The sequence below is a fragment of the Myotis myotis genome, unplaced genomic scaffold, assembly GCF_014108235.1.
Source record: "Myotis myotis isolate mMyoMyo1 unplaced genomic scaffold, mMyoMyo1.p scaffold_m19_p_16, whole genome shotgun sequence".
Taxonomy (NCBI): Eukaryota; Metazoa; Chordata; class Mammalia; order Chiroptera; family Vespertilionidae; genus Myotis; species Myotis myotis.
Window position 1 is genome coordinate 39,592,582 of NW_023416320.1, and position 27,995 is coordinate 39,620,576.

Sequence of the window (27,995 nt, forward strand, 5' to 3'; positions counted from 1 at the left end):
GGACTATGTAAGAAGAATGAATATTGCAAAGGAAGCTTTATAGTCAATGAAAATACAGTACTTTGGATTGGCCAAAATGCACAGTACACATGAAATCAAGGTCATGTACTTTACTTATTGACCATGTGGCTACAGTTCAAAAGGTCACTGTTCCAACAGCCATACCAAGTAATCTGCCAAGCTGCTTTTAAATAAAGTTTTTAAATTGTAGCAATGAACAAAAAGACAAGATACACTTAAACAATACTGCAGTTTATCAAAAGACACATAAGAAATTTCAACTCACGTCTTTGACAATTATAAAAAAAATCAACATTTGGCTAAGTTATAAACATGTTTATAATGCAATTATTTGCATAATTCTAATGGTAATGATGGCTATAAGATCAGAATAGGTGAAAAACAAAACACTAAAAACATAAAAATACATAGCCCAATATTTACCTGTAGAGTATGTTCATTTATGACTAAATTTCAGCATTTACTATATTGCCACCGCTCTAATTTTAAAAATCACATCCAAAGGGTAAGGCAAAACTACTTAGCAACTGACATATTTGTTTATTTCTCAATTTGTGAAAATGTCCTTAATCTGTTGATGTAGCAAACAAATTTCAACTGTGCTATGCAAAAGAAGAGACGATAGTCTGCTTTGCAATGAACTTTAAAGTTCAATCGCACACAGGCAACATGCTATATATGAAAAAATTACTAACTGAACTACAGGTATTAAATACTGAAAAAAGTTAACAGTTTATTATAATTTATTTTATTTAACAATCTAGGAAGTTCGCAGCCATCAGCAGTTCCAGTGCAATTTCAGGTGCAATTGGGAATTCAGGAATTTCCGTGGAGCTGTTAGTGTAGCGAACCTTGTAAGTAAAATACATGCACACTTTTGATAGCACGTGTGAAGGGATCTCTCTAAAATTGACTTCATTAGTTTCATTCTCAGCAAATTGACCTATAAAAGAAAAAAAAAGGTAGGTTATGCACTGAAGGGTGTTCCTCCAAAATTCTCATGTGGAAGTCCTTACACCCAGAACTTCAGAATGTGACTGTATTTGGAGACGGGTGTTTTTTCCGCCCCCCTCCTGTTCAGGAAGTGTTTTAAATATGGAATGCTTCACAAATTTGCATGTCATCCTTGCACAGGGACCATGCTATCGTTCCAGTTTTAGTATACGTACTGCCAAAGTGAGCATGGAGACAGGGTCTTTAAAGAGGTAATTAAAGCAAAATAGGATTTATTAGGATGGGCTCTAATCATGTGACTGCTAGCTTTATAAGAGGGGATTAGGGTCCAGGTGGAGTGGCTCAGTGGTTGAGCTCGACCTATGAACCAGATCACTGTTCAATTCCCGGTCAGGACACATGCCCGACTGCAGGCTCCATCCCCAGTGTGGGGTGTGCAGGAGGCAGCCGATCAATGATTCTCTCTCATCACTGATGTTTCTATCTCTTTCTCCCTCTCCCCTCCTCTCTAAAATCAATGAAAGTATATTAAAAAAAAAAGGGGGGGGGGATTAGGTCACAGACACAAACAGGGGGAAGACAATGTGAAGACACAGGGAGAAGGCCATCTCAGAAGAAACCAACGCTGCTGACACCATGATCTTGAATGTCTACCCTCTAGGACCATGCAAAATAAATTTCTGTTGTCTACATCACCCAGCCTATGGTACTTAAAAATTATTTATTTATCGCCGAGACCGGTTTGGCTCAGTGGATAGAGTGTCGGCCTGCGGACTGAAGGGTCCCAGGTTCGATTCCGGTCAAGGGCATGTACCTGGGTTGCGGGCATATCCCCAGTGGGAGATGTGCAGGAGGCAGCTGATCGATGTTTCTCTCTCATTGATGTTTCTAACTCTCTATCTCTCTCCCTTCCTCTCTGTAAAAAATCAATAAGATATATTAAAAAAAATTATTTATTTATTGATTGATTTTAGAGAGAGAGAAAGGGATAGGGAGAGAGAGAAACATCACTGTGAGAACACAACATGGATCGGCTGCCTCCTGCATGGTCCTCTACCAAGGATGAAGCCTGAAACCTCAGCATGTGCCCTGACTGAGAATCAAACTGGCAATCTCTCAGTGCACGTGGATGACTGAGCCACACTGGCCAGGGCGGGTCTATGGCAGCCCTAGCAAATTATTACGACATGAAATAAATCCAACTAGCATCAAGCAAAATATCTAACTCTGACTTTTGAGTATAAACATAAAAAGATCTTTATTAAGATAGCATTTGAGATTCATTAGGACTGAATTTTAAAATTTTGATTCTCTCCTGAAAGTCTGGACTTTGGAGCTTCTCCAAAGAATCTTGATGTTGGGCCGAAACCGGTTTGGCTCAGTGGATAGAGCGTCGGCCTGCGGACTGAAAGGTCCCAGGTTCGATTCCGGTCAAGGGCATGTACCTGGGTTGCGGGCACATCCCCAGTAGGGGGTGTGCAGGAGGCAGCTAATCGATGCTTCTCTCTCATCGATGTTTCTAACTCTCTATCTCTCTCCCTTCCTCTCTGTAAAAAATCAATAAAATATATTAAAAAAAAAAAAAAAAAAAAAGAATCTTGATGTTGGGATTACTGAAGGGTAAGTAGGAATCAAGTCTTCATGGACCATAAGGAGCCCTGTGCTATACTGAATTGCCATGTAAAAATAAATAATAGGTGAAATACTATTCTAAAAACCTTTTCAGGAAAGAAAATGTACTGTTTCCCCCTTTAGTTTTTAAAAATATAATCATGCCAATAAGATCTTATTTAATAACTCTTAACAATTTGTAGTGATCTCTCAAAATTTCTTGAGTCATATAAAGAAATTAATCATTTAGTTTTTATTATAGGGATAAAATATATTCTTAGCCCAGGCCAGTGTGACTCAGTTGACTGAGTGTTGCCTGTGCACTAAAAGGTCATCGGTTTGATTCCCAGGCAGGGCACATACCTAGGTTTTGGGTTCGATCCTGTTGGGGTGCATATGGGAGGCAACAGGTCCATGTTTCTCTCTCACTTTGACAATTCCCTCTCCCTTCTTCTCTAAAATCAATAAATACATATTTAAAAAAATAGCAACCACCAAAAATATTTTCTTAGCATTCATGCACTAGCACTATGACCTAAATTCAAAAGGCAGAAAAAATATACTTTCTGAGAATGTAGTATTTTAAAGGTTTTCTAATTGTATGTTGGCTGGGGGGTGGGAGGAAAGAAGAGCAGGATTCAGCAAAATAATTCACAGCTATAGGTAACTTGGTTTGCCAATAATAAAAATTTTCTTTCTTGAATATATGTATGAAACATTACCAATAGGCATTTATTTGAGACTAGACAAACATTTATGGTTTTTCTTTGAGGTGAAATTCGTATCACAAATTTAACCATTTTAAAAAGAGTACAATTCAGTTTACATTCACAATGCTGTGTAACCACCCTATCTTGTTTCAAAACATTTTTATCAAACCCAAATATAATCCTGTAACCATTAAGCAATTACTCCCTGTTTCCCTACCCCCAACCTCTGTTTTCTATCACACCAATCTACTTTCTATCTCTATGGATTTATCTACTCTGGATATTTCATACAAATGGAATCACACAACATGTGACCTTTTTGACTGGCTTCTTTCACTTAGCTTAATGTTTAGAAGGTGCATCCATGTTATGGCCTATATCAGCATTTCATTCTTCTTTATGAAGCATTAGTTTTGGGCTGAAAGTTTGATCTTCAAGATAAAGCTCTTCTTATTGAAGTAAAGGAGATCAAGCATACAACAAGAAAAAGTCCTCTAATTTTAATTTTTAAAATTTTCTTGGCATCTGCGATTTCCTCCCCTAAAGTACATCCCAGCTCTGTCCCATAGAAGTCGAAAGCAATTCAAGCCAGGAGCAATGTTCCTGCTAGCACATGGACTGGGGTCCCTAAGTACCATTTCCCATTAAAAGAAATAGGGGCTCTTGGAAAAATGGTCATTCTCAGGATTAATGGAATAACATGCAAAATGAGCCTGAGAAATCTTGGTATTACAGAAAGTAGTAACTATCCAAGATCAATGGAACCATGTCAAAAGGACGCAGAAAACAACATGACGTGGGTCCTTCTGTCATAAAAATGGAGTGCTTGAGCACCAATGAGAATGACTGGGCCAGGTGAAAAAGCACTATATATATAAAGTCAGGAGCTGATAATGATGTGCAAAAAAACAAACAAAAAAACCCCAAACACTCTTTGCTATTGGAGGATGCTGGAGAAGCAATTCATTACACTGCAAAATTATATGTAAAGGGGGAAAAAAGCCGAAACTGGTTTGGCTCAGTGGATAGAGCATCGGCCTGAGGACTGAAAGGTCCCAGGTTCGATTCCGGTCAAGGGCATGTACCTGGGTTGCGGGCACATCCCCAGTAGGAGATGTGCAGGAGGCAGCTGATCGATGTTTCTCTCTCATCGATGTTTCTAACTCTCTATCTCTCTCCCTTCCTCTCTGTAAAATATCAATAAAATATATTAAAAAAAATAATAATAATAAAGGGGGAAAAAAATTAAGCATTTAACTTTTCTTTCCTGTACAGACTATTTCAGGATCACCAAACAGTTCATTAAAAGAGATTTCTAACTAATAAATGCAGAAGAAACTACACAATTGGAAAATCACTGTTTTGTAATTCCAAATGAAGTATATATCTCAGCAATAATCACAATGAATGCTAAAACCATTACATGCAAGTCTGACTGGGGAATTGTTCCTGGATGAAATCAGCCTGATAACCCTGGAACCACTACTCAATCTTGACATTGCTAAAAGATGTGTTACAACAGGATATAATAGTACCACCTATGAAGTGTTCTTGCCCAGTAAAATGAACCAGATTCTAAGCAAGCTTCTGGAGTTCTAATTATGAGTTTACAAGCTGAAACAGTAAGTCTAATCAGGATGTGGACATTATATAAATAACACTGTTTCTTTGTAAAACTGATGGCCTGGAACAAAGGGAGGGTTCAGGGGGACTATAAAGATTTTATGAGGGAAATGACAATGTCAGGGATTTGCTCGAAATACTCTTTAAAAAGTGAGAATAAGAGACGAAACAAGATTGGCAAAATGTTGGTAAATTTTTGGAGGTGTACTCGTCTCTCTACTTCCATGTAGTTTCCATAGAAAAAAAAATATAGAAAGGGAATAGTAAGGGACCCCAAATAGCCAAAACAATCTTCAGCCTCACATTTCTCTATTTCAAAACTTACTACAATGCTACAGTAAATCAAAACAGTTTGGCCCTGAGCATAGTTAGAGCATTGGCCCCTGCACTGAAGGGTCAAGGGCACATACCTGAGTTGTAGGTTTGCTCCCTGCCCTCAGTTGGGCGCATGTGGGAGGCAACCAATCAATGTGTCTCTCTCACATTGATGTTTTCCTTTCTCCCCGCTCCCTCCCTTCCACTCTCTCTGAAAAACAATGGAAAACATATCCTCAGATAAAGATTAACAACAACCCCCCCAAACCCCCCATGAGACAGTTTGGTACTGAGGTAAGGGCAGATATATAGCACAATGGAAAAGAATTAAGAGCCCAGAAATAAACCCACATATCTGTGATCAACTGATTCTCAACAAGGGTGCCAAGACCATTCAATGGGGTAAAGAATAGTCTCTCTTGCCCTAGCTGGTTTGGCTCAGTGGATAGAGGCAGCCGATCAATTATTCTCTCTCATCATTGATGTTTTTTTCTCTCTCTCCCTCTTCCTTCCTCTCTAAAATCAATAAAAAACATATTTAAAAAAGAATAGTCTCTTCAACAAATGGTATGGGTATGTCCACATGTGAAAGATAAATTATTACCTCATGTCATGCACAAAAGTTAACTTAAAATAAAAAACCTAATTACAAGAGCTAAAACCATAGCCCTCTTATAAGAAAACATAGGGGCGCCGAAACCGGTTTGGCTCAGTGGATAGAGCGTCGGCCTGCGGACTGAAAGGTCCCAGGTTCGATTCCGGTCAAGGGCATGTGCCTGGGTTGCGGGCACATCCCCAGTAGGAGATGTGCAGGAGGCAGCTGATCAATGTTTCTCTCTCATCGATGTTTCTAACTCTCTATCTCTCTCCCTTCCTCTCTGTAAAATATCAATAAAATATATTTAAAAAAAAAAAAAAAAAAAGAAAACATAGGGGTAAATCTTCATGACATTGGATTTGACAATGGATTTTTAGACAGGCCTCCAAAAACAGCAATGGGATAAGAGATAAATTTGGCTTCATCAACATAAAAACTTTTGTTCATCAAAAGATACTACTAAGGACTGGCTGGCGTGGCTCAGTGGTTGAGCATCGATCTATGAACCAGGAGTCACGGTTCCAATCCCAGGCAGGGCACATGCCTGGGTTGCGGGCTAGATCCCCAGTGTGGGGCGTGCAGGAGGCAGTAGCTGATCAATGATTCTCTATCATCATTGATGATTCTGTATCTCTCTCCCTCTCTGAAATCAACAAAAATATATTTAAAGCCCTAGCTGGTTTGGCTCAGTAGATAGAGCATCAGCCTGTGGACTGGAGGGTCCTGGGTTCGATTCCGGTCAGGGGCACATGCCCGAAATGCAGGCTTGTTCCCTGGTGGTGGTGGTGGCGGCCTGCATGCAGGAGTCAGCCAATCAATGATTCTCATCATTATGTTTCTACCTCTCTCTCCCTTCCTCTCTCAAATCAATAAAAAATATATATTAAGAAAAAGCATTTCTTAAAAAACATGTATTTTTTTTTTCTAAAGAAAAGAATAAAAGATACTACTAAGAAAAAGACAACCTACAGAATGGGAGAAAATATTAAATCATGTATCTGATAAGAATCTAGCGTCCAAAATTTATAAAGCACTCTTACAACTCAACAATAGAAAAGACAAACAACCCAATTAAAAAGTTGGCAACGGACTTGAAGAGACATTTCTCCAGAGGATACACAAATAGCCAGCAAGCACATGAAGAGATAGTCAACATCATTAGTCACTAGGGAAATGCTAATCAAAACCACAATGACACACTACTGGTACCCATTTGGATGGCTAGAATAAAAAAAAGTGCAAATGAAGTGTCAGTGAGGATGTGGAGAAAACCACATAAGGAACCCTCATACACTGCTGGTAGGAATATAAAACGGTTCAGCCACTGTGCAAAGTTTGGCATTTCCTCCAAAAGTTAAACATAGAAGCCACCATATGTTCCAGAAATTCCAATCCTCAAGAAAAATTACTCAGAGAAAATGTTAAGGATAGATATTTGGGAGGTGGTAACTTCTATAGATAAACTTTAGAAGCAGGAGCACAAATGAAACCAGGAGCACAAATCACCAGAGGCCTGTGTAGAAGAAGCTGACCATGGAAACTAACCTAGGAAAATGATCCTTCCTATTTCAAAGTAACCAACTGGTTCTTATTGAAACTAGGGTAAATACCTAAAAACAGGGTATGGCAGAAACCAACTTCCCCCCCAATGCAACATTCAATTATGTGATGTTCAAATAGTTACTGTCTCTTAAATGTTATGAGTCATTTCAATTTAAAACATTCATCAAACATTAAAAGTGAAGATATATGAAGAGAAAATAAAGGAAATGTTCCTACCTGGGCCACTCAACATGGCTTTTATTGTTCCTGATGTTAATGCATGTTCTCTTTTTACAATAAATTCATGACCATCTGAAGATATCAATTTGACATACATGGCATCAGGGCCTTCACAGCCACCATAGGTTTTCTCTTCTCCATCTAAATAAAGTAGTAAAATGACCTTTGAATCACAAAATTTATGAACAATAAACAGGTTTACCAAGGTTAATATTTGAGAAACTCCGACCAGAAAGATTTCTCGTGGGCAATAGCTACCAAGATTTCAAAGATTTTAAGCTTCTTGTTTATTACTCTCTACACATTTTCCAATGTCACAATAACTCTACATTCAAGGATGTTACTTTGGGTGAAAATTTACCACTATTTTTCAAGGAAGTATTAATAATATTTTTGTGACCACAGCAGCAAATTCAAATTTGAAGACTAAAACAAAATATTCATAGAGTACAATTTTAGCCCTGGCTGGTGTGGCTCAGTTGGTTGTGTGTCGTCCATGCACTAGAGACTCCATCCCCAGTAGGGGGCATGTAGGAGGCAGCCGATAGATGTGCTCTCACATTGATGTTTCTCTTTCCTCCACCTCTCTTCCTCTATTTCTAAAAAAATCAATTTAAAAAAAGGTAAAACTTTAATCCTATCACCTGAAATACTTAAAAATAAAATGCATGTGATAATGAATGAATGAATGTTTATATGTCATGTGAGCTCAACTTCTGGCAAGCCCAAATGCTAAATGTTAGGGCTTCTTTTACTTAGGATTTTATTCTTGATCTACAAAAATAACTATCAAAATATTTTATTGCTCAGTTTAAATTATTACACAATGAAAGTAATGAATATAGACAAATTCAGTCTTTAAACACTGAAAGTAGAGGTGAGGAGACAGGAGTGTATAGATGTCACTTGCTACCATCTAATCTCACTGATGCCATACTGGCTTCAGCACAGTGGCTAGCTCAATATAACTTTCTGGGAAGTATATATATTTATATATTCCTTTAAGATCTTTCTCACATATATAACTCTCACAATATTATACTGACAGAATTTTAATTTTTATGGTTACCAATATCTGAAAGTTTCTTACGGCTTTTTCTAAAAATTTAGGGAGCCCTAGAAAGAAGTACATAGGATGAGGCTGAAGTAATGTTCAGGTACTAACACACATTTATTCATTTATTTCTTTTCTTCTTTTTTCCCCTCAGGTGAGGATATTTTTTCTTAGAGAGTAGAAGGAAGGAGGGGAGGGGGTGAGAAAAAGAGAAAGAGGAAAAGAGAGAGAGAGAGAGAGAGGGCTCCCGGGCTGCCAGAGGGATGTCTGACTGCCAGCTTGGGCCCGATCCCCCAGGGAGCGGGCCTAAGCCAGCAGGTGGACATCCTCCGAGGGGTCCCAGACTGCAAGAGAGAGAGAGAAAGAGAGAGAGAGAAGCATCGACGTGAGACACATTGATTGGTTGCCTCCTGAACACACCCGGTCCCGGCTGGAGATTGAACCTGCAACCTTTTGATGAGAGGGCCAATGCTGTAACCACTGAACACACCAGCCAGGGCTACTCATTTATTTCTTAATAGTTAATTTAGACATCCCTAAAATTAACATTAATATCAAAATCACTTATGTGCTACTGCTGCCCAAAATGTTTACTCTGAATGTAATAGGAGAAAACACTGAGACAAATCTAAATAAGAGTGCCATGGAAGACTTCACTCCTCACCCCAGGACAGCCAGGTAGGGAACTGTTTAAAGGACACGAAGGGGGAGGGGCTAAAGGGAGTGAAATAGGAGACATCTGTAATACATCTGTATTAAAAAATTAAAAAGGAGTCTAAAGAGACAATTAATGCAATAAATGATTCCTGATTAGATCCTGGATTTAAAATAATAAACCTGTTAAAAAGAACACCATTGAAACAACTGAAAAACTTTGAATATGAAGCGAACACATGCTGATGTATTTAGGTGTGTACAACTAAATCTTAAATGATAGGTAAGAAAGCATTTTTTATGTTTATGTGTGCATATACTCATGTATATATGTATATATAAACACACACAGAGTGAAAGCGAATGTGGAAAAACAGTAACAACTGGTAAAGGCTAGGTGGTGCATTATTCTTACAATTTTTCATAACAAAAGGCTGGGGGACTTGTAAAGATGCAAGTAACTTCTAAGTTAGAAACTATCCAAGCATACAGATTCTCAGCAGTTTTTGCCAATTTCTGAGAACAAAAATACAAATAATTATCAGTTATTTAAATTTATACTTCGAGTATTTTTTTGTAAGCTAAACCATTTTATATGTCTGTTGGGAAAGTTTCTAATATCACAAGGTAAAGTACTCACTAGGAATCACAAATTTTACTGGGTACAATAATGGTACCGATCTGTCTTTCAAGATTGTACAGTAAACATAGGTTGTTGAATTAAACAACTACTTGTGGTCTACTTTGACCACTTTCTAACTTGCATTTGCATTCACTGACATTGAAGGCCTATCTTTGAGTGGGAAAACCAGCTACTACTAGTTGAAATACCCGTTATTTTCTTATGAAACTTACCCATTATGTTCTTATGAAATTCTACTTCGCTTGCACAGGAAGTTTAGTAGTTTCCTGAAAATATAACAAAGCCATATTAAGACATGTTTTTCACCATTATTTAATATGTCCTTGGTGTTACAAGTTTAAGGACTCTCTCTCTCTCTCTCTTGCTGCTAAACAGGAATTTTCTAGCCACCACACTGTGGAACAGCATCAAGTTTCTGAACATATGAGAAAAGATGATCACCTCCGGGACAATTAAGTAGAAATACGGACTTTTTTTTTTTTTCCCTTTAAGGCAACTATTCTGAAAGATTTAAAAGTACTGATGCTGTTCGTTAGGACCTAAACTGAACTTGAAAGAGATCCTTGGCCTTCATCATCTTCATATATATACTACATCTACTTGATTCTGGTAGATATAAAAATATTTGCTGAATGAATGACAACATGATAAATCCAAGGACATGAAGTAGCTTTCATGATAATGAAAAAGGTAAAGCTTGCTCACTTCTTATGTAAATGTTCACATTTATATGTGTTATCCCTTCTGCATATAGGCTACCAATAATCTAACAGAAGAGTGGTAAAAATTTATAATTTTTTGAGAAACCTTAAATTTTATAAAATATGGTGGTTGCTAAATAAAAAGTGCTCATGTTTTCAGTAATTTGTACTTTAACAGCATTGCTTCAAAGAAGGATTTTATTAATACCAGCATTATTTTTTATGTGACTATTAGGAAAACAGCATATCCTCATTATCCTTTTCTCTAAGAAATTTCCTGGCTAATACTTTAATTCTAGCCTTATGGGGAGGGTCAAGAAAATAAGCCACACATTTTAGATTAAGAAAGAAACTTGGAGATAACATGTCATCCTCACCTTAAAAAACAGTAACATCCCTGCTGTATAGAGAGGATAAATGACTTGTTCCAGGTAATGATGGAGTAAAGCAGAAATCACCCGTTAGAACACTGGCTAAGCACAGAGGGAGATATTTAAAGTACCATTTCTAATGGAGGCAATGTAGCATTACTACCAAGAATTTGAGGGCCTGGTAAGTGGCAAACATTGCATTAAACATCATATATACATTGTCTTATTTTAAACCAACATTTTCACAAAAGAATTATTGTTCCCATTTTAAAGATGAGGAAACACTCAGAGGCTGCTACCTGCTCAAGGATTCTACAGCTTAAGTGGCAGCCTCAGGATTTAAACCTAGGTAGGCAGGCTCAATAGCCCACACTCCCTTCCACTATTCCATACTGCCATGGTAAAGCATGCTGGCTCTGGTTAAAACTTAGCCACTACTGCTGAGAGCTGTGCTGCATTCTCTAAAATTAAAATACAGTACTATGTCATTTTATGATAATAAAGTAGACACTTAAAAATTCATCAGTCATTATTTTCTTCTGTTCATACTGCTTTGTAATCATTCTCCTGAAAAACAAACAAAAAATACAAAAAAAGGACAAAATGCTAGAAAAACTAGACCAAGAATTTCAAGTGCCAACTTTGCTATCTGGAAAATTTTCAGAGCAAAATATCTAGAATGTTTACTTAACTAGCAGTAGCTAGGCAACCATGCAAAGTGACATCATAGAAGCCCTTTGGGTAGCAACAGTTTCTCCAGACTTCTTAATATAGTAAATGCCCTTGACTAGAATCGAACCTGGGGCCCTTTAGTCCGCAGGCCAAAGCTCTATCCACTGAGCCAAACCAGTTAGGGCGCAAATCTTAATTCTTAGCTAGAAGCTAAAAATATTTGAAAGATGAGGAAGTTTGGACTTAACCCACAAATAGCCATGGTCGGCAAACTGCGGCTCGCGAGCCACATGTGGCTCTTTGGCCCCTTGAGTGTGGCTCTTCCTAAGCCTTAGGAGTACCCTAATTAAGTTAATAACAATGTTTAAAAAATTTGGCTCTCAAAAGAAATTTCAATCGTTGTACTGCTGATATTTGGTTCTGTTGACTAATGAGTTTGCCGACCATTGACCTATAGAGATCTAAGTTTGAGGTGGCAAAAATCTGTTTGAACATTTGAACATCTATTCCATAACTGGGCTGAGTTCTGGAAATATGAATAAGGCAAAAAGCAAGGGGTCGAGAAGCAGTGGGCTGAATGTGTAGGCAGCAGACAGCTTGTGAACAAAGGCCTGACTGAGATATCATTGTGCTCTTAGAGTATTACATATAACATTACTCTTTTATAATTTACTAGTGGCCTGGTGCACAAAATTCGTGCACATTAAAAGGGAATTAGAGGAAATATTTTAATATTGCTATTTGCCCTTTCTCTATAATAAAAGTGTCAGAGATGAAAGAAAATTAGTAAAATGTATATGAAAATCTCTCTCATTAGAGTCTGGGGCACACCGTGGGACGTAGAGTCAAGTCCTTACCCACCAACCACACATGCTTTGAAAATGCAGGAGACCCAGACCCAGCCAGCCCCACCCCCATTGGGTGAGACCCAGACCCGGCCGGCCCCACCCTCATCTAGCCCCTTCGGCAAGGGGGGAGTAGCCTCAGGTCCTCCGGCCTGGCACCGGGTGAGGGGTGCAGTCTCAGGTCCCCCGTCAAGCCCTGCCGGGTGGGGGGCACAGCCTGAGGTTCCTGTCAAGCCCTGCCAGGTGAGGGGCGTGGCCTGAGGTCCCCTGGAAAGCCCCGACGGGCATAGGGTGTGGCCTGAGTTCCCCCATCCAGCCCTGCCGGTGTGTGTGTGGCCTGAGGTCCACTATCAAGCCCCACAGGGAAGGGGTCGTGGCCTGAGGTCCCTCGCCCAGGCCAGGCGCCATGCAGCCTTAGGTCCCTGCTGTTCGGTCATGACATTACAGTGTCCTGGCTAATTTGCATATTCTTCTATTATTATATAGGATAATATTTTGGTAACAAATAGAAATTCCAGGTGAACCTAGGGCCTACAATGAAATTAGTTTTGAATCTAGTATCCTTGAACACTGAAAATCCCATCCTATTTCTGATTTGAAATGTTACCTTTTCATATACCATATTGCAACATGGATATCCAGATTATATTGTTCCATCAACCCTGTTTGTACCTGACCAATATAGCCCATTTTAAAAATTATAATAGCCTGAAAAACATGTTTTGCTCAATGGTTGGGCAATCCCCTTTTTGTTATTACACATTTATTGTTAGGTCTATTTTTCAGTATAGTTTCTATTATGAATGGGATCCGTTTCCCTATTATATTTTTGGAAAGGCTACTGCTGATGTTTTAAAGAAAAGCCTAAATTCATTCAGTTGATCTTGTATCCCAACATCTTTGCAGAACTGTTCTAATAGCTTTTCAGTTAATTTGCTTGGATTATTTAAGTAGCAATTTAAATATTATAGCAACAGCTACAAATAAGTCTACTGTTTATGTATTTTTTTCCTTTTTCTTTTTTACCTTGGATATTTACTTGGAAAAAATGTTGGATGTCTGATATCACTCTCAAAATAAACTGTAGGTTAAAATACCAAATGTAAGAACACCACTCTGGAAAAATAGCTGCAAAAACAAATGGACCTGTGAAAAAATGCTCCATCTCCATGGTAAGCAGTAAAATGCAAATTTAAAGTACTCAAATTTGCTAAGTATGAGTGTTGGAGAGGGGGGAAGTGGGTGATACCAAATAAGCGACACACTGGTTTTGGAACACAGCAGCAGAATCATCCATCAGGAGGGTAGCAATTCTTCCTGGTATCTACTTTAGAGAAACCCAGCATCCTGTGTATAGGCTCTTTATTGTAATACTAGAGGCCTGGTGCATGAAATACATGCGTGGGTATGGTCCCTAGGCCTGGCCTGTGATCATCTTCCCCAGCTGCCCGCAACGGGCCCCACCCCCCGCCCGCCCCCCCCCCCCCCCCCCCCGGTTTCCAGCTCGCCCTTGGGCGATTGAAGCCTGCGGGAGGGACAGAGAGGTTGGCTGTTCCCGCTGCTTGCCAGGGGCCTTGGCCTGGCACCGCCTGTGTCTCCTGCCACCCAGTCCCAGGTCCCATTCGCCATAGGGTGATGGGAGCCTGCCAGCCAAGAAAAGGGACCGAAAGGTGGTCAGTGCGCCTCATAGTGACTGGTTGAGTGGTCATTCTGGTCATTCCACCCTTAGGGTCAATTCTGCATATTACCCTTTTATTATACAGGATGTATACAAAGGAAAAACTGAAAATACCCTTACAGGTTCACCAATTAAAGAATGAGCTAAATAAAAACAGTGTATCTATACTTATAAAATACTAGAGGCTCGGTGCACGAAAATTAGTGCACTGGGGCGGGTCCCCTCAGCCTGGCCTGCACCCTCTCGCAGTCCAGAACCCCTCAGGCCCACTTAGGCCCACTCCCTGGGGGATCAGGCCTAAGATGGCAGTCAGACAGAGCCCTTAGGAGATGTCTGACTGACAGCCCCACACCCCAGGGGAGCAAGCCTAAGTCGCAGTTGGACATCCTTACCACGACTGTGGAGGTGGGAGAGGTTCCCGCCACCACTGCTGCGCTTGCAGCCATCAGCCCAGCTTGTGGCTGAGTGGAGCTCCCCCTGTGGGAGTGCACTGACCACCAGGGGGCAGCTCCTGTGTTGAGCGTCTGCCCCCTGGTGGTCAGTGTTTGCCATAGCGACCGGTCATTCCATCGTTGGGGTCAATTTGCATATTACCCTTTAATTATATAGGATTATGGGATAATGAAAAGGAAAAAGTTTAATCTATTTGTAATGTCATGGAAATACCAAGATAAACTTTTAAAAAATCTTATCTATCAATTACAGTTTACATTCAATATTATTATTATTAAACCCTCATCCAAGGACTTGCTGTGAGAGAGAGGGAGAGAGAGAAACATTGATGCAGGAGAGAAACATCAATTGGTTTTGAGCCCTGACGGATTGAACTAGCAAGATTTCAGTGCACAGGACAAAGCTCAACCAACGGAGTGACTCTGGCCAGGCTCAACATTATTTTGTACTAGAGGCCCAGTGCATAAAATTCGTGCACAGGTGGGGTCCCTAGGCCTAGCTGGTGAGGAGGCGACGGTCGTCAGGCTGGGTGTGGAGGGAATGGACACACCCTGCCATTGTGTGGTATTCCCCTCCTCCTTCCCTTGCCGCCACCGCTGCGGGTGGGTGGAGTGCCGATTAGGGCTTGCTGGCCGGGGGGAGGGACTGCGGGTGGTTGGCTTGGGAGCACAATGACTACCAGGGGGCAGCTCCTACATTGATCGTCTGCCCCCTGGTGGTCAGTGCACATCATAGTGACCGGTTGTTCCAGTCGCTTAAACTTTTATATACATACTAGAGGCCTGGTGCACAAAAATTTGTGCACTCGGGGGGCCGGGGGGGTGTCCCCCTCAGCCCGGTCTGTGCCCTCTTGCCATCTGGGACCCCTCAGCAGACATCCCTCTTGCAGTCCAGGACCCCTTGCTCCTTACCGCTCAGCTCACTGCTCCTTAGCACTGCCACAGAGGCGGGAGAGGCTCCTGCCACTGCCACTACGCCCACCAGCCATGAGCCCAGCTTCTGGCTGAGCAGTGCTCCCCCTGTGGGAGCGCACTGACCACCAGGGGGCAGACACTCAATGCAGGAGCTGCCCCCTGGTGGTCAGTGCGCTCCTGCATTGAGTGTCTGCCCCCTGTTGGTCAGTGTGCATCATGGCGACCGGTCGTTCTGCTGTAACAGTTGCTTAGGCTTTTTTTTTTTTAAATATATTTTATTGATTTTTTACAGAGAGGAAGGGAGAGAGAGAGTTAGAAACATCAATGAGAGAGAAACATCGATCAGCTGCCTCCTGCACATCTCCTACTGGGGATATGCCCGCAATCCAGGTACATGCCCTTGACCGGAATCGAACCTGGGACCTTTCAGTCCGCAGGCCGACGCTCTATCCACTGAGCCAAACCGGTTTCGGCTAGGCTTTTTTTTATATAGATTAGTTTCAGATGTACAGCATAGTAGTTATACAATCATGTACTTTGCAAAGTGTTCCTCCTGTATTTCCAGTACTCACCTGGCACCACACAGTTATTACAACATTATTGACATTTCCTATGCTGTACTTTATTTCCCCATGCCAAGATAAACTATTTTTTTAATATATATTTTATTGATTTTTTACAGAGAGGAAGGGAGAGAGATAGAAAGTTAGAAACATCGATGAGAGAGAAACATCGATCAGCCGCCTCCTGCACATCTCCCACTGGGGATGTGCCCGCAACCCAGGTACATGCCCCTGACCGGAATCAAACCTGGGACCCTTCAGTCCGCAGGCCAACGCTCTATCCACTGAGCCAAACCGGTTTTGGCAACTGTTTATTTTTTAAAAGCAGATTAGAATAAGTACAGTTTGATGCCATTATGTAAAATAAGTGTCTTCTTCTTGCCTATTAATCTCATTTTCTGCAGATAAATGCATAAAAATACATGTTCGAAAATTTAAATAACTAGAAAACTAAGATTTAAAACTGATTTTTAAAAAGCAACAAATAAGTGTATAAAACCAAGCAGTGCACGAAGGGAACAATGGTCAGTCAACTTGATGATTATTAACTATGTGTAATACGATTAATTTGGAAAACAAAGTAAATAACACTAACCAAAAATTATCTGATGTTCAGGCCTATTTGAAGAGGCTTGACAAAGACATGAGAATATCCTGCCTAGAATGAGCTTATGGTGTTAATGAATTCATGTCTCTGAGGATGAGTTAAAATATTCATTCTGGCCATTAAACTTATGACAATGCTTCCATATTTAACTCTTAGGCAGACAGTCTTAATACTTTTAGCAAACGGTACCCTTTCCCATCTTCTCCTCCACGGTGGAATTTATAGTTTTCTTCATTATTAGACACAAATATTTCACAGCTGCCTTATTAGTGTGTCTTTTTAGATATATTTGTCACCCTAACTAGCTATGGAAACATAAGGCAGGGAGGCTCTTTCTTTATGACCCACACGCCCAGCACACAATGGTAATTAAGTGGTCATATTAACAGAGTAAAGCCGTATACAACAAGGTCCCCGCCACAGACATAGATAGTATTATCCTGAGTGTTCCAACAAAATAGTTACTCAATGGCACTATGCTTTTGACCAAATTCTTTTCATGTTTTTCCTTGATGTTGGCCTTGAAAAACTTGGAACTTTCAGACAACCACAATAAAAATTGTTCTTTCTGGGAACATCTATTTAAGTTTACTGAAATATTTTGGTTTATACCGAGGGAAGGAAGTGACTAAGGAAGGAGACAATATTCTATCTTTCACAATAGAATTAAGTCAATATGAATTCTAATTCTTTTTTTAAAAAAATATATTTGTATTGATTTCAGAGAGGAAGGGAGTGGGGGAGGGAGATAGAAACATCAATGATGAGAGAATCACCGGTCTGCTTCCTGCATGTCCCATCAAGGGATCAAGCCCCCAACCAGGGCATGTGCACTGACAGGGAATCAAACCGCAACCTCCTGGTTCATGGGTCAACACTCAACCACTGAGCTACATCTGCCGGGCATGAATTCTAATTTTTAAAACAATTTAATTTTAAAGACTTCAGGGTACAGACACATTTTGTGAAATTATGATAACCAAAACATCAATCTCACATTTTTTGCACACTACCATAAACTGCTAATTATAATGCAAGTGTATGAAACATGTATTTCTCCTGTATGTATATGATTTCTGGAATTTCATGTTTCCTAGAACTAATTCAGTTATCTTGGACTTTCTATCTTGAGACGCAAATAGGTTAAGTTGTAAGATTTGTTTCTTCATTTTCTAAATGAAAAAAAAAAAAAAAGGGCTAAATTGCGTCTTTAAGTCCCTTTCAGCTCTACCATTTCATGACTGAACCCATCAGAAATTCATCCTCTCTCTACTACAAATGCCTGGAACTCCCAATTTCCCATCTTTCTTAAGGAGAGAGGCTCCCACACAGCACAGAACTTTCTGGCTCTAGCCTTGTGTTTCCACTGAGTCTATTTCACCCCTGGAAACTACCTAATCTCCCAGAGAGAATGATCTCCAAATTCCTTTGTTTTGGTTTGAAAGGTATGAGCAAGTATTCCCACTATATAGTATATACTTAAGTATAGATTCTTGCATTATAAAATGATTTAAAAATATTTGTTATTGATTTCAGAGAGGAAGGGGGGGGGAGAGAGAGAGAGAGAGAGAGAGAGAGAGAGAGAGAGAGAGAGAGAGAGAGAGAGAAACATCAATGATGAGAGAGAATCATTGATCGGCTGCCTCCTGCACACCCCCTACTGGGGATCAAGCCTGCAACCTGGGCATGTGCCCTTGACCAGAATCAAACTTGGGACCCTTCGGTTCGCAGGCCGACACTATCTACTGAGCCAAACTGGCTAGGGCATGACAAGATCAATCTTTAACAGAGCTTATAGTCTTTTTGTATCTAGGATAAGGTATCATTAAAATGTCAGGATAACTTGTAACTTCCCTTTTTTCTGGACCTGCCCAGGGCACAACCAAATGCCCTGGGCGCCAGGACAGATATCACAAACCCCTTCACAGTTATTGTTATCTTTATCGTGTTAATTGTTGATTTAACTATTCTGCACCCACCTAAGTAAAAGAAGTGTCTATCACAGTGATGGCGAACCTATGACACGCGATTTTCACCTCTGACACGCGAACTCATTTTTTTGGTTGATTTTTCTTTGTTAAATGGCATTTAAATATATAAAATAAATATCAAAAATATAAGTTTGTTTTACTATGGTTGCAAATATCAAAAAATTTCTATATGTGACACGGCACCAGAGTTAAGTTAGGGTTTTTCAAAATGCTGATACGCCAAGCTCAAAAGGTTCGCCATCACTGGTCTATCATTTTATTCTTTATCCAGTCCCAGAGGACCGCCCCCACTGTCTCCCCATCTCTAATCTATCACCAATGGATTTCATGTAATGAAATTAGGCCGCGCCCACAGCCCGAAACCACATCCATCTCCTCCTTTGATTGCAAGGTTTAAAAAATAGATGAAAAAACTGCCATTCTCTGGAGCATTATCCCAATACGTTAAGATTTTGCTTCCCAGAAATTGTCAACAGTTTGGCTCAAATAACTCACAAAAATTCTTTACAGGTTTGAATGTTCTTACATTAACTATATATGTATATATGTGTATATATATATGTGTATATATATATTTATATACACACATATATACACACACACACACAAACACAAATAAAAAGAAAAAACAAAACAGTATATGTATATATTTAGAATGGTCGATAATTATATGTTTTCTTATATTTATTTGCTCATCCCACGTCTCATTGTCCTTATATCCCTAACTCCCTGCCCTCCACCAAACCCAATTTTCTGCCTAACTCAGGTCTCAACAAAAGAGACAACCATTTTGGCTGGTCTTAACTTTAAATTCATGCCTATACGTTAAATAGGAACTTGACATTGTATTGATCCTAGAAAAATGGATTTTCTACTCTGAGAAAATTTACAGCTTCCTCAAAATCTCCAACACCATCTCCTCCCTGGCCTGACCACTTGTTTCTTCAAGAAAATGGAAATAGCCCTGGTCGGTGTGGCTCAGTAGGTTGGAGTGTGAGTGCTCCAAAAGGTGGAGGGTTCCATTCCTGGTCAGAGCACATACCTAGGTCGCATGTTTAATCCCGGTTGGGGTGAGTGTAGGAGGCAACCGACATATCTCTCTAACATCTCTCTCTCTCTCTCCCTCCCTCCCTCCCTGTGAAAAAACCAAACACAGCAAAAAACGGAAACAATCACTTCAATTGCCTTGTCTTTCCCCCTTCATCCTACCTGCATGTATACACCATATAGTCTGTCTATCCTTCTGTTTCAAAAATTAAATAGAAACCATCCTTCTATCCAAGACCAACCTTTCCACTTGAGCACATACATCTATCCAGGGCTTGTGGTTATCATTACTTTCATGAATACATGAAAATGCTGTAACATCATCGCCACCATCCACTTCTTAACCTCCTCTAATCACTTTTGGCCCACTAGTTCATTCAAAGGGCTCTTATCAAATTTCAACTACTTTATTTGGTCACATGATGAATATATAATCCTCATCCTCTGAAGCAGGGCTTAGTTGACTGCTGCCTCCTTCCTGAAACATTTCCTTCCCCTAGTGTCACAGACGCCACATTCTTTTGTTTCCATCACGGCTGGCTCTTCTGACTGGAGTGCTCCCACACATCTGCCCTCTTCTCCACTAACTCTCCACTCAATGTCCTCCCGGCAGCCCAGAGATTTAAATATCACCTATAAAATCTGACTCCCAGATTATCTCCCTAGCCAGACATCTTCCCTGAGAAACAACTGTGGAAATCCAACTTGGCTACTGCACATATTCTGAGCTGTATACTAGATCAAACTCAGATCTCGATTTATTCCTCAGAAACCAGTGCATCCACCCCAGCCCTCATTTCAGTAAATGGCACTACTGTTCACCCAGATGCTTGGGCAAAACAGTTGATTTCTCAAAAAAAAATTGGGGTGGGGGGGTTCTAGACACGAAGGCAAGACCATTTGGCTCTATCTTAAAATTATATTCCAAATCAAACTACTTCTCACTAACTACAATTCTACATCTCTAGGTCAAGCCACCACTTCTCAACTGGACTACTGTTAGGGGCAAAAATAGAAGATTGGGGACGAGCTATGGTTATGGGAAATACTAACCATGCTCTGTTAACCATGATTGCCTTGTGTTGGTTAGAGAAAGGACATTCTGACCTGGCTGGGAGTTGTGCCACCAGGATCTGGGAGTCAACCTTGGAACCATTCTCATTCGAGGATTGCCTATTATCATGGAAAGATTAACAACTTTGTTGCCCAAACAAGGAGTCCCACCCCAGCCTCCTACTTCCCCATATAATCCTTGTCCTACCCTATATAGCAGCTGGCTTATGGGGGCGCTGCAGGGCAGATTTTTGTGGATGACCTGCTGTTCTCCCATACTGCCCGCAGTACTGGAATAAACACTCACATATGATTCAATCCCATCTCTGCTTAGACTCAAGTAGTGACAGGCAGTACAGACCCACTGATTGTCCGGTTACACTAACACAAACCTCCTTAGGAGTTGGTTTCCTCACTTTCCTCCAATCTGGTCTATTCTCCACCCAACAACCAGTCATCAAAAGCATAAATCAGATGTTCCTTCCCTGTACAAAATCCTCTCATTACAAAATCCAGTTTCTCATTACAAACAGAAAAATGAGTATCAAGTTCCATCTTATTTAGTCCTTATTAATCACTCTGACCTCATTTCCCATCACTATACACCAGCCACACTGGCATCCTTGGAATTATAACAGGCCAAGCTCATCCCTTCCTTAAGGTCTTTGCTTTTGCAGTTACTGCTATCTTAAATTTCTTTCCTCATATCCTCCTCATCATTGAGGTCTTCATGCAAAACATCTACTCCTCAGACAGGTAGATCTTCTTTGTTCACTTTTTATCAAAATTAGACACCCTCACTAGTCACTCTATCTTGATCTAACTCTGATCTTGCTATATTTTCTTCACATTTATCAACACCTGAAACTACTATATACTTACTTATTGTATATCCTCTTCTTTAAAAAAAAAATATCTTATTAACTTCAGAGAGGAAGGGAGAGGGAGAGAGAGAAGCAATGATGATATCGGATCATGGATCGGCTGCCTCCTGCACGTCCCCCACTGGGGACCCAGCCGGCAACCAACGCACGTGCCCTGACTGGGACTCCAACCATGACCAGCTGACATCCAACCACTGAGCAACACCAGCGGGCTGGGCTGGGCTTTTTCTGACCTTATGAACAGTAAGCATTTAGCACAGGTTAGCTAAAATTCATTAAACACGTATCAGTGTAACTGCAAAGACTTTCCAGTTTATTTCCTAGTACTGAAAAATCGACCCAAAAACCCCAAACAGCACTTTATAAGACATAAACTAATACTACTTTAGAACTTGATATATAAGGTGATTCTAACTTCTGATCACAAGTTATTGCCTAATTATATTACAAAACTACCATAGAGTCATGAAACTGGCATACTCAATTTGAAATAAATTTATATATATATACGTGTATATACATATACATATATATCTATATATATATATACACACACATACACAATACATATTTTTTGGAGTGGTAGATAATAAGTCTCATACATAAGGAAAAAAGGGTAATCATTTACGAATTAAGTATGAACCCCAAATCGCTGGCAATAACCGATAATATCCCCGATGACTGGATCATAGCCGTTGCCTTGCCATTATCCTCTCCGGAATGAATGACTCCACGTGTAAACTGCGATGTTTCAGCATCATCAATCAGACAACGTAAAGGAGGTTAGAGAATTATCGTTTTAGTCCACTAAACAGAAAAGGAAAACAACTACTGGGGGGATTGAAGAGCAAATCTGGCAGTGTGAAAATAACTAGTTATTTCGGTGGTTTTCTCCTCTGAAGGCGACGCAGAACAGAAATACTGGCATTAGTGACACGAACACCACAGCTCTAGGTTACTAACGAGGTTTTCGTTTCATGGGAGAAACTCCATGGCCACTGGACCTGACACCAGACGCCTCCCTCCAGACACGACGGGGAGGGAGATGCGCGACAGCCTCAAGCCACCGAGTCGGGCCGAGGTCGCCCGGTAAGCTGCCCGGAAGGGAGACTTCTCGGGGTCCCGCAGCCGGGAAGAGCGAGGGCCTCTCCCCGGGGTGGGGACTGCCTCCCAGAAAAGGGCGACTCTCGGCGCACTCGGGGAACGCACACACAAAAAGCGACCGAGCTGCCGGATTCCACGCTCCCCGCGCTCAGCCCCGTCCCCCCGGCCGCCGCCCCACCTCCGCCTTTTTTCCGAGCCCACCGGACGGCGCCGGGAGAGGGCCCGCCGCCCTCTCCTCCCCTCCCCCAAACCAGGGGCAGAGGAGGCCCCGGGAGGTCGGGAGCTTCCGTTCCTTCCCCGCCCAAATGGGAAGAGGTGGGCAGCGGGGCAGCGAGCGCGCCCGGTCCGAGCCCCCCTCGCTCTCCACGCGGACCTGCACCTTCGTTCCCTCCCCACAGCCCGAGACTCACTCGTCAGTCCCACAGCCACCACAGCCACCGCGCCGGGTCCCGCGCACCTCCACAGCCCCCACGCCAGGGCCACCCCCCCACCCCCACAAGCCTGCCGCCGTGGGTTCCGGGGCACTTGGAGGAATCACTTCCGCCGGGTCACCGACGCTCTGTACCACGCGCGGGAGATTAGTATCCGGCGAGGCGGGGAGGGCGCGGCCTATTTTCAGCCACAGCGCCCCCTTCCCTTCTCCCAGTGTCACTGGCAAATCTCAACCAATCCGATACCAGGTCTCCCGGTTCCCAGCATGCAGCACCGACCCTGACCCATTTTCCGCAGGGATCGCGTTCTCAGAGCCGAGCACGTGGGCCGAGGCCGCACACTGCATCCTGGGATTTGTAGTTTCTCCGGCGAGTCGGTCGGTGTTTGGTTCAGGCAGCAGCGCGTCCTGGGACTTGTAGTTTCTCACGCCGGCTCTTAAGATTTGGGCGATTTTAGAGCTTGTCCCTGCCTCTCGTTTTTGGGGTACGCCTGGAGGCCGGAGACTGTAGAGGAAAGATCGAAAGGTGCGAGTGTGGTTTCGAAGCTGACAAGATCGTGTTCTTTAGGAAGCAACATCTATCTTTTGTGTCCTTTTGTGAGAAATTGCGGTGCGCGTTGAAGAGCATCTCAACTGCTCGCGCAATCGGCTGGCCTCATTTCCTCCCTTCCCGGTAGGGTTCACTGTTTTCCGAAAAGTAAGCACATTTCCCCCCGCCCGCCACCCCGTCCCCACCCAGCGCCGGGGTTGCTCAGCGCTTCTAGATTCTGAGATCATTCACAGAAATTCCAGGCGTCTGCCTGCCGCCAGTACTCCGTTCTGAGACCTTCTTTGTCGCTCCACGCCCCCTCTCTTGCTCTCGGGTTCCCTTGCTCTCGGGTTCCCTTGCTCTCTCTCGACGCGCCCATCCTTTTTATTTGCTCCCTGTGGTCAACATCAGGCACCCTTCCGGAAAGGCTGAAACAGCTAAATATTCACCCTCTGTGTACACGACCGTGGCACGTAGGGCCAAGCAGCTCACCATTGCAAGTTGCTCAACTAGGCGCTGTTGTGTAACAACGTCCCTAAACGGAAAGAGACGATCCAAAGTTTGTTGACCTAATTAATGACTTGCGTCCAGGAAGACATTTTTAGTTAATTTGGCAGATAAACTGTATTGCTTTTTACAGAAAGACTGCCCTGGGTTAACTTATCAAACAAAGCCTTTGCAAACATCGTGAAAGTTCGTTGGCGGTGATGGTATTCAGAGTTCGGTGGGAGGAGACGCAGTGCGGTGAGAAGAGGAGGCTGCGGGCCCATTTTCAATCAGATCTTTCCTCCTTTTCCTTCTGAAGTGTCCTTTTCTCGCCTTTCTTGCCTTTTTCCCTCACTGCATTATGGAATGATAGAATTTTCCAGGTGAGGATACGGAGGCTAGCTAAAGCCAGATTGAAGGCTAGAATCTAGTCCAGGACTTTTTTCTTCTTTTGTGCAAAATTAAACTAAAAATTTTTATTTATGTAATCAATATAATACATGCTTATTATAAAAAATGCAGAAATCGCAGATGTTTTGTTTTTTCCATGAGCGTTTACATAGATAGATCATGCACTTGATTTTTTCTGAGGTGTAGCTTGTATGGTTGACAGGAAGCCACTGCCAGGATAGAATAAGAGAGACAGAATGGTTTCTTGTAGGCAAAGGTGTCAGACATGGGTGCGTTTGGTCTCTCTATGAGTTTAATTTGTATGCAGAACATATACAAAAAAGTTAGATAGACTCAGAGGAAGGAAGAGTGAGAATTGGTAAAAGGAATATCAAAAACAAAATATGCATGTGACACCATCTTGCTGGCAGAAAGTAGCAAAGATTTGAAATGATTTTTGATAAAAGTGAAAGAAGAAAGTGCCAAAGCTGGATTGCATTTGAACAACCGAGGAGGCAAAAAATCATAACTACAGAAGAAATACACAGCTTTCACATAGACCTTGACATTGTTTAAAATTTTGTTTAACCCTGGTTCTCTCATCAATTCAGATAGAGCCTGCAACCAAGAAATCAAGACCAGGCTGAAACTTGGAAGGGCAGCAGAGGAAGAATTTGGAAAGACCACCAATAGCAAAGATGTGTGATTAGAGTCCAAGCCTGAGATCACCCACACCCTCGTATTCCCAGTTCCTATGTATGGATGTGAAGATGGCTGACAGGAAAAAGGCTGATATGAAATACGGTGTTGGAGGAGCGCTTGATGGATACCATGAATTGCCAGGAAGATGAACAAGTAGATCCTAGAGAAAATTAAGCCTGAAACATTACTGGAGGCAAATGACAAAACCGAACCTGTCCTATTTGGGGCACATCATGAGAAGGCAGGGTTCTTTGAAAAAGATAATAATGCGGGGGAAAATAGAAGGCTGCAGGAAAAGAGGAAGACCAACTATGAGATGGATTGATTCCATAAAAGAAGCCACAGGCTGACTCTCCAGGAGGTGAGCAGGGCTGTTGAGGACAGGACATTGTGGATGTCACTCTCATGGGATAGACAGGAGCCAGAGCTGCCTTAGCGGCAGGTAACGCACACTGTATATGTGGGGTTCTGTATACTGTTTCCTCTCCAACTTAACAGACCTCAAAAACTCAAACGTCCGTAACCAAAACCTCCACAGCAGCATTTAACATGTCAGTGTAGAATTACATTGCATAAATGCACCATGACTCAATTATTTCCTTAATACCGGCTATTTACCTTATTTCCATTTTAAATCACTTTAAGTAATGCTGTGTTCAGTATCTCTGCAGAAATCTTTGGCCATGTTTCTGATTATTTCTTTAGAATATGAACATTTTAAAAGATTTTGATAATCTGTTGACAATTTTTTTTTCCTAGAAAGATCCTCCCAGTCTATGATTTAAGTCAGTAATGTATAAAGAAGTATTTAGGGTTCTTATAAATATACTAGCTTTACCAAATTTTTTTTCATTTTTTTTCCATCATGCCATTCTGATCTTAAGCTTAAAGGATGGGAAGGATATTGGTGAATGGGGAGGAAAGACAGCTAAAAAAACAAAGATTACATACAGTAATGACGGCCAGTCTGAAAGTGACAGCCATTTTCAATTTTTCCATCAGCCTCTATTTTTAAAGGGAACCTCTGAGGTGATATGAACAAGGAATCAAAGCTTATTTCTTAAATAGCAAAAAAAAAAAAAAATTAAATATCATTCAAGTAGTTTACATTCAACAAATGTCTCTAAATTACTAGACTTGGGAAATTTATTTTAACAATGCATAACAATTCCCTATCATTTTATAGCACAGTCTTCAGAATATGATTTCATTTTAGCTATTTAGAAACCTTGAGAAGTAGACCAAATGTTTTACTTACTGACTATATTTGTAGGATGAAGCTAAGCTTAACAGGAGATAAAAATGCAGGTTTTCTCAGCATATTGTTAAAGTAATCGAAGAGAAGGCTATTAGACTGAGATGACTCTGGTACTTGGTAGCCTAGTAGGGAAACCAAAACCTAAGCCAGAGTCAATTCCTGCAAATGCGTCAACAAGGAGAAGACCAACCACCAATTATAAACAGCCGACTACGTTTTCCCAAATAACGCAGCTGCTCAACTTACAGCCAATCAAAGAATTGTTTGCTTTGCCTGTGCATGTTGTCTATAAAAGCCTTGCCTTTAGCTCTGGTCAGTTGAGCTTTCCTAACCACTTCCAGTTTGGTACTGCCTGATTTGAATAAATTTTTGCTCAAATAAACTCAAAATTCTTAATATGCCTCAGTTTATCTTTTTAACAATATTAAAGAAAAAGTTAAATATGTATCAGTAAAATAATGGGTAAATGATGATGTTTGCCTACTAATTACACTGATTAGAAGAGTTTTTACAATGTAAGTGGGTAACTTTCAGAATGAAATTATTCATAAAGAAGTAGTATAATTTCATCCTTCTGGGTACCCAGAAAAAGTGGACAGGAGTTGCCAAGGTGATATTATTTTAGACTATTAGCTTGTTCTCCTCTTATGCAAATGACATGCTGAGTCAAAACCAGTTTCCAACTAGTAACGAAAGTGTGCTTTTACTAGTTGGCTGCTCATCCTTCCAGACTAAGCTGAACGTGATGCTTCTAGGCAGTGTGAGGCCAGATTAATCATGATGTGGTATGGCCTTTTGTGAATTGGTCTATTTAATTATATTTTAGCTTATTTATAAGTGTTTCCTTCACTACGTGAGCACTGTGGATTCCCAATTATATCCAGTATCTTTGAATCCTCTGCTAACAATCCTAATAGACGCTGAAGCACTTCAACAAGTAGGGAATGAGTGTGTATACGAATGATTCCACAAGACAAATTTAACAAGTATGAACATTCTATGAAACGAGTTCCATTCACTTTCTAGCAACCCACTGGTTGCATTACCACTCATTTTCGTTCAAATCCTATAGTGTTACTGTTCCTCTGGGTCAACAGGCTAGATAGAATCACTTTCCGCAAAGAAAACAGTGTTTTGGGCCTAGAAAATGACGCCCATAAGAATGAAAGATTTAACCTTGGCTTCCAGGCTTTGTCCTTCGCGCGTGGTTCTCCCCAGTCCTTCCTCTCTGTCGTGCGGGGCGCCAGGCTCTGGGACGGGGAAGCCCCGCGCGCAGCTGGGCGTTTGCGGGTTGCGGCAGCTAGCGGCCGGTGTCGCGGCGTTATAGCTCCGCGGACAGGGAACGCGCGCGA

General features: G+C 41.4%; 1 protein-coding gene and 1 pseudogene across 3 annotated transcripts; both read right to left on the reverse strand.

Moving 5' to 3' along the window:
- Position 1: 1 nt before the first annotated feature.
- ELOC (elongin C) lies at positions 2–27,965 on the reverse strand. 3 transcript variants are annotated; one of them, XM_036338555.1, is made up of 5 exons: positions 23,259–23,320; positions 11,044–11,139; positions 10,178–10,231; positions 7,612–7,755; positions 2–964 (listed from the first exon to the last, which is right to left on the reverse strand). In XM_036338555.1, the coding sequence occupies exons 3-5, from the start codon at positions 10,179–10,181 to the stop codon at positions 774–776; spliced, it is 339 nt and encodes a 112-aa protein (XP_036194448.1). In that variant the 5' UTR covers positions 10,182–10,231; positions 11,044–11,139; positions 23,259–23,320; the 3' UTR covers positions 2–773. The 3 variants fall into 3 exon arrangements, with proteins under 3 accessions (XP_036194448.1, XP_036194447.1, XP_036194446.1); XM_036338554.1 differs by lacking the exons at positions 11,044–11,139; positions 23,259–23,320 and adding an exon at positions 27,820–27,965; XM_036338553.1 differs by lacking the exon at positions 11,044–11,139 and having other exon boundaries at positions 23,259–23,409.
- On the reverse strand, positions 1,111–1,205 carry LOC118671076 (annotated as a pseudogene).
- Positions 27,966–27,995: the final 30 nt, after the last annotated feature.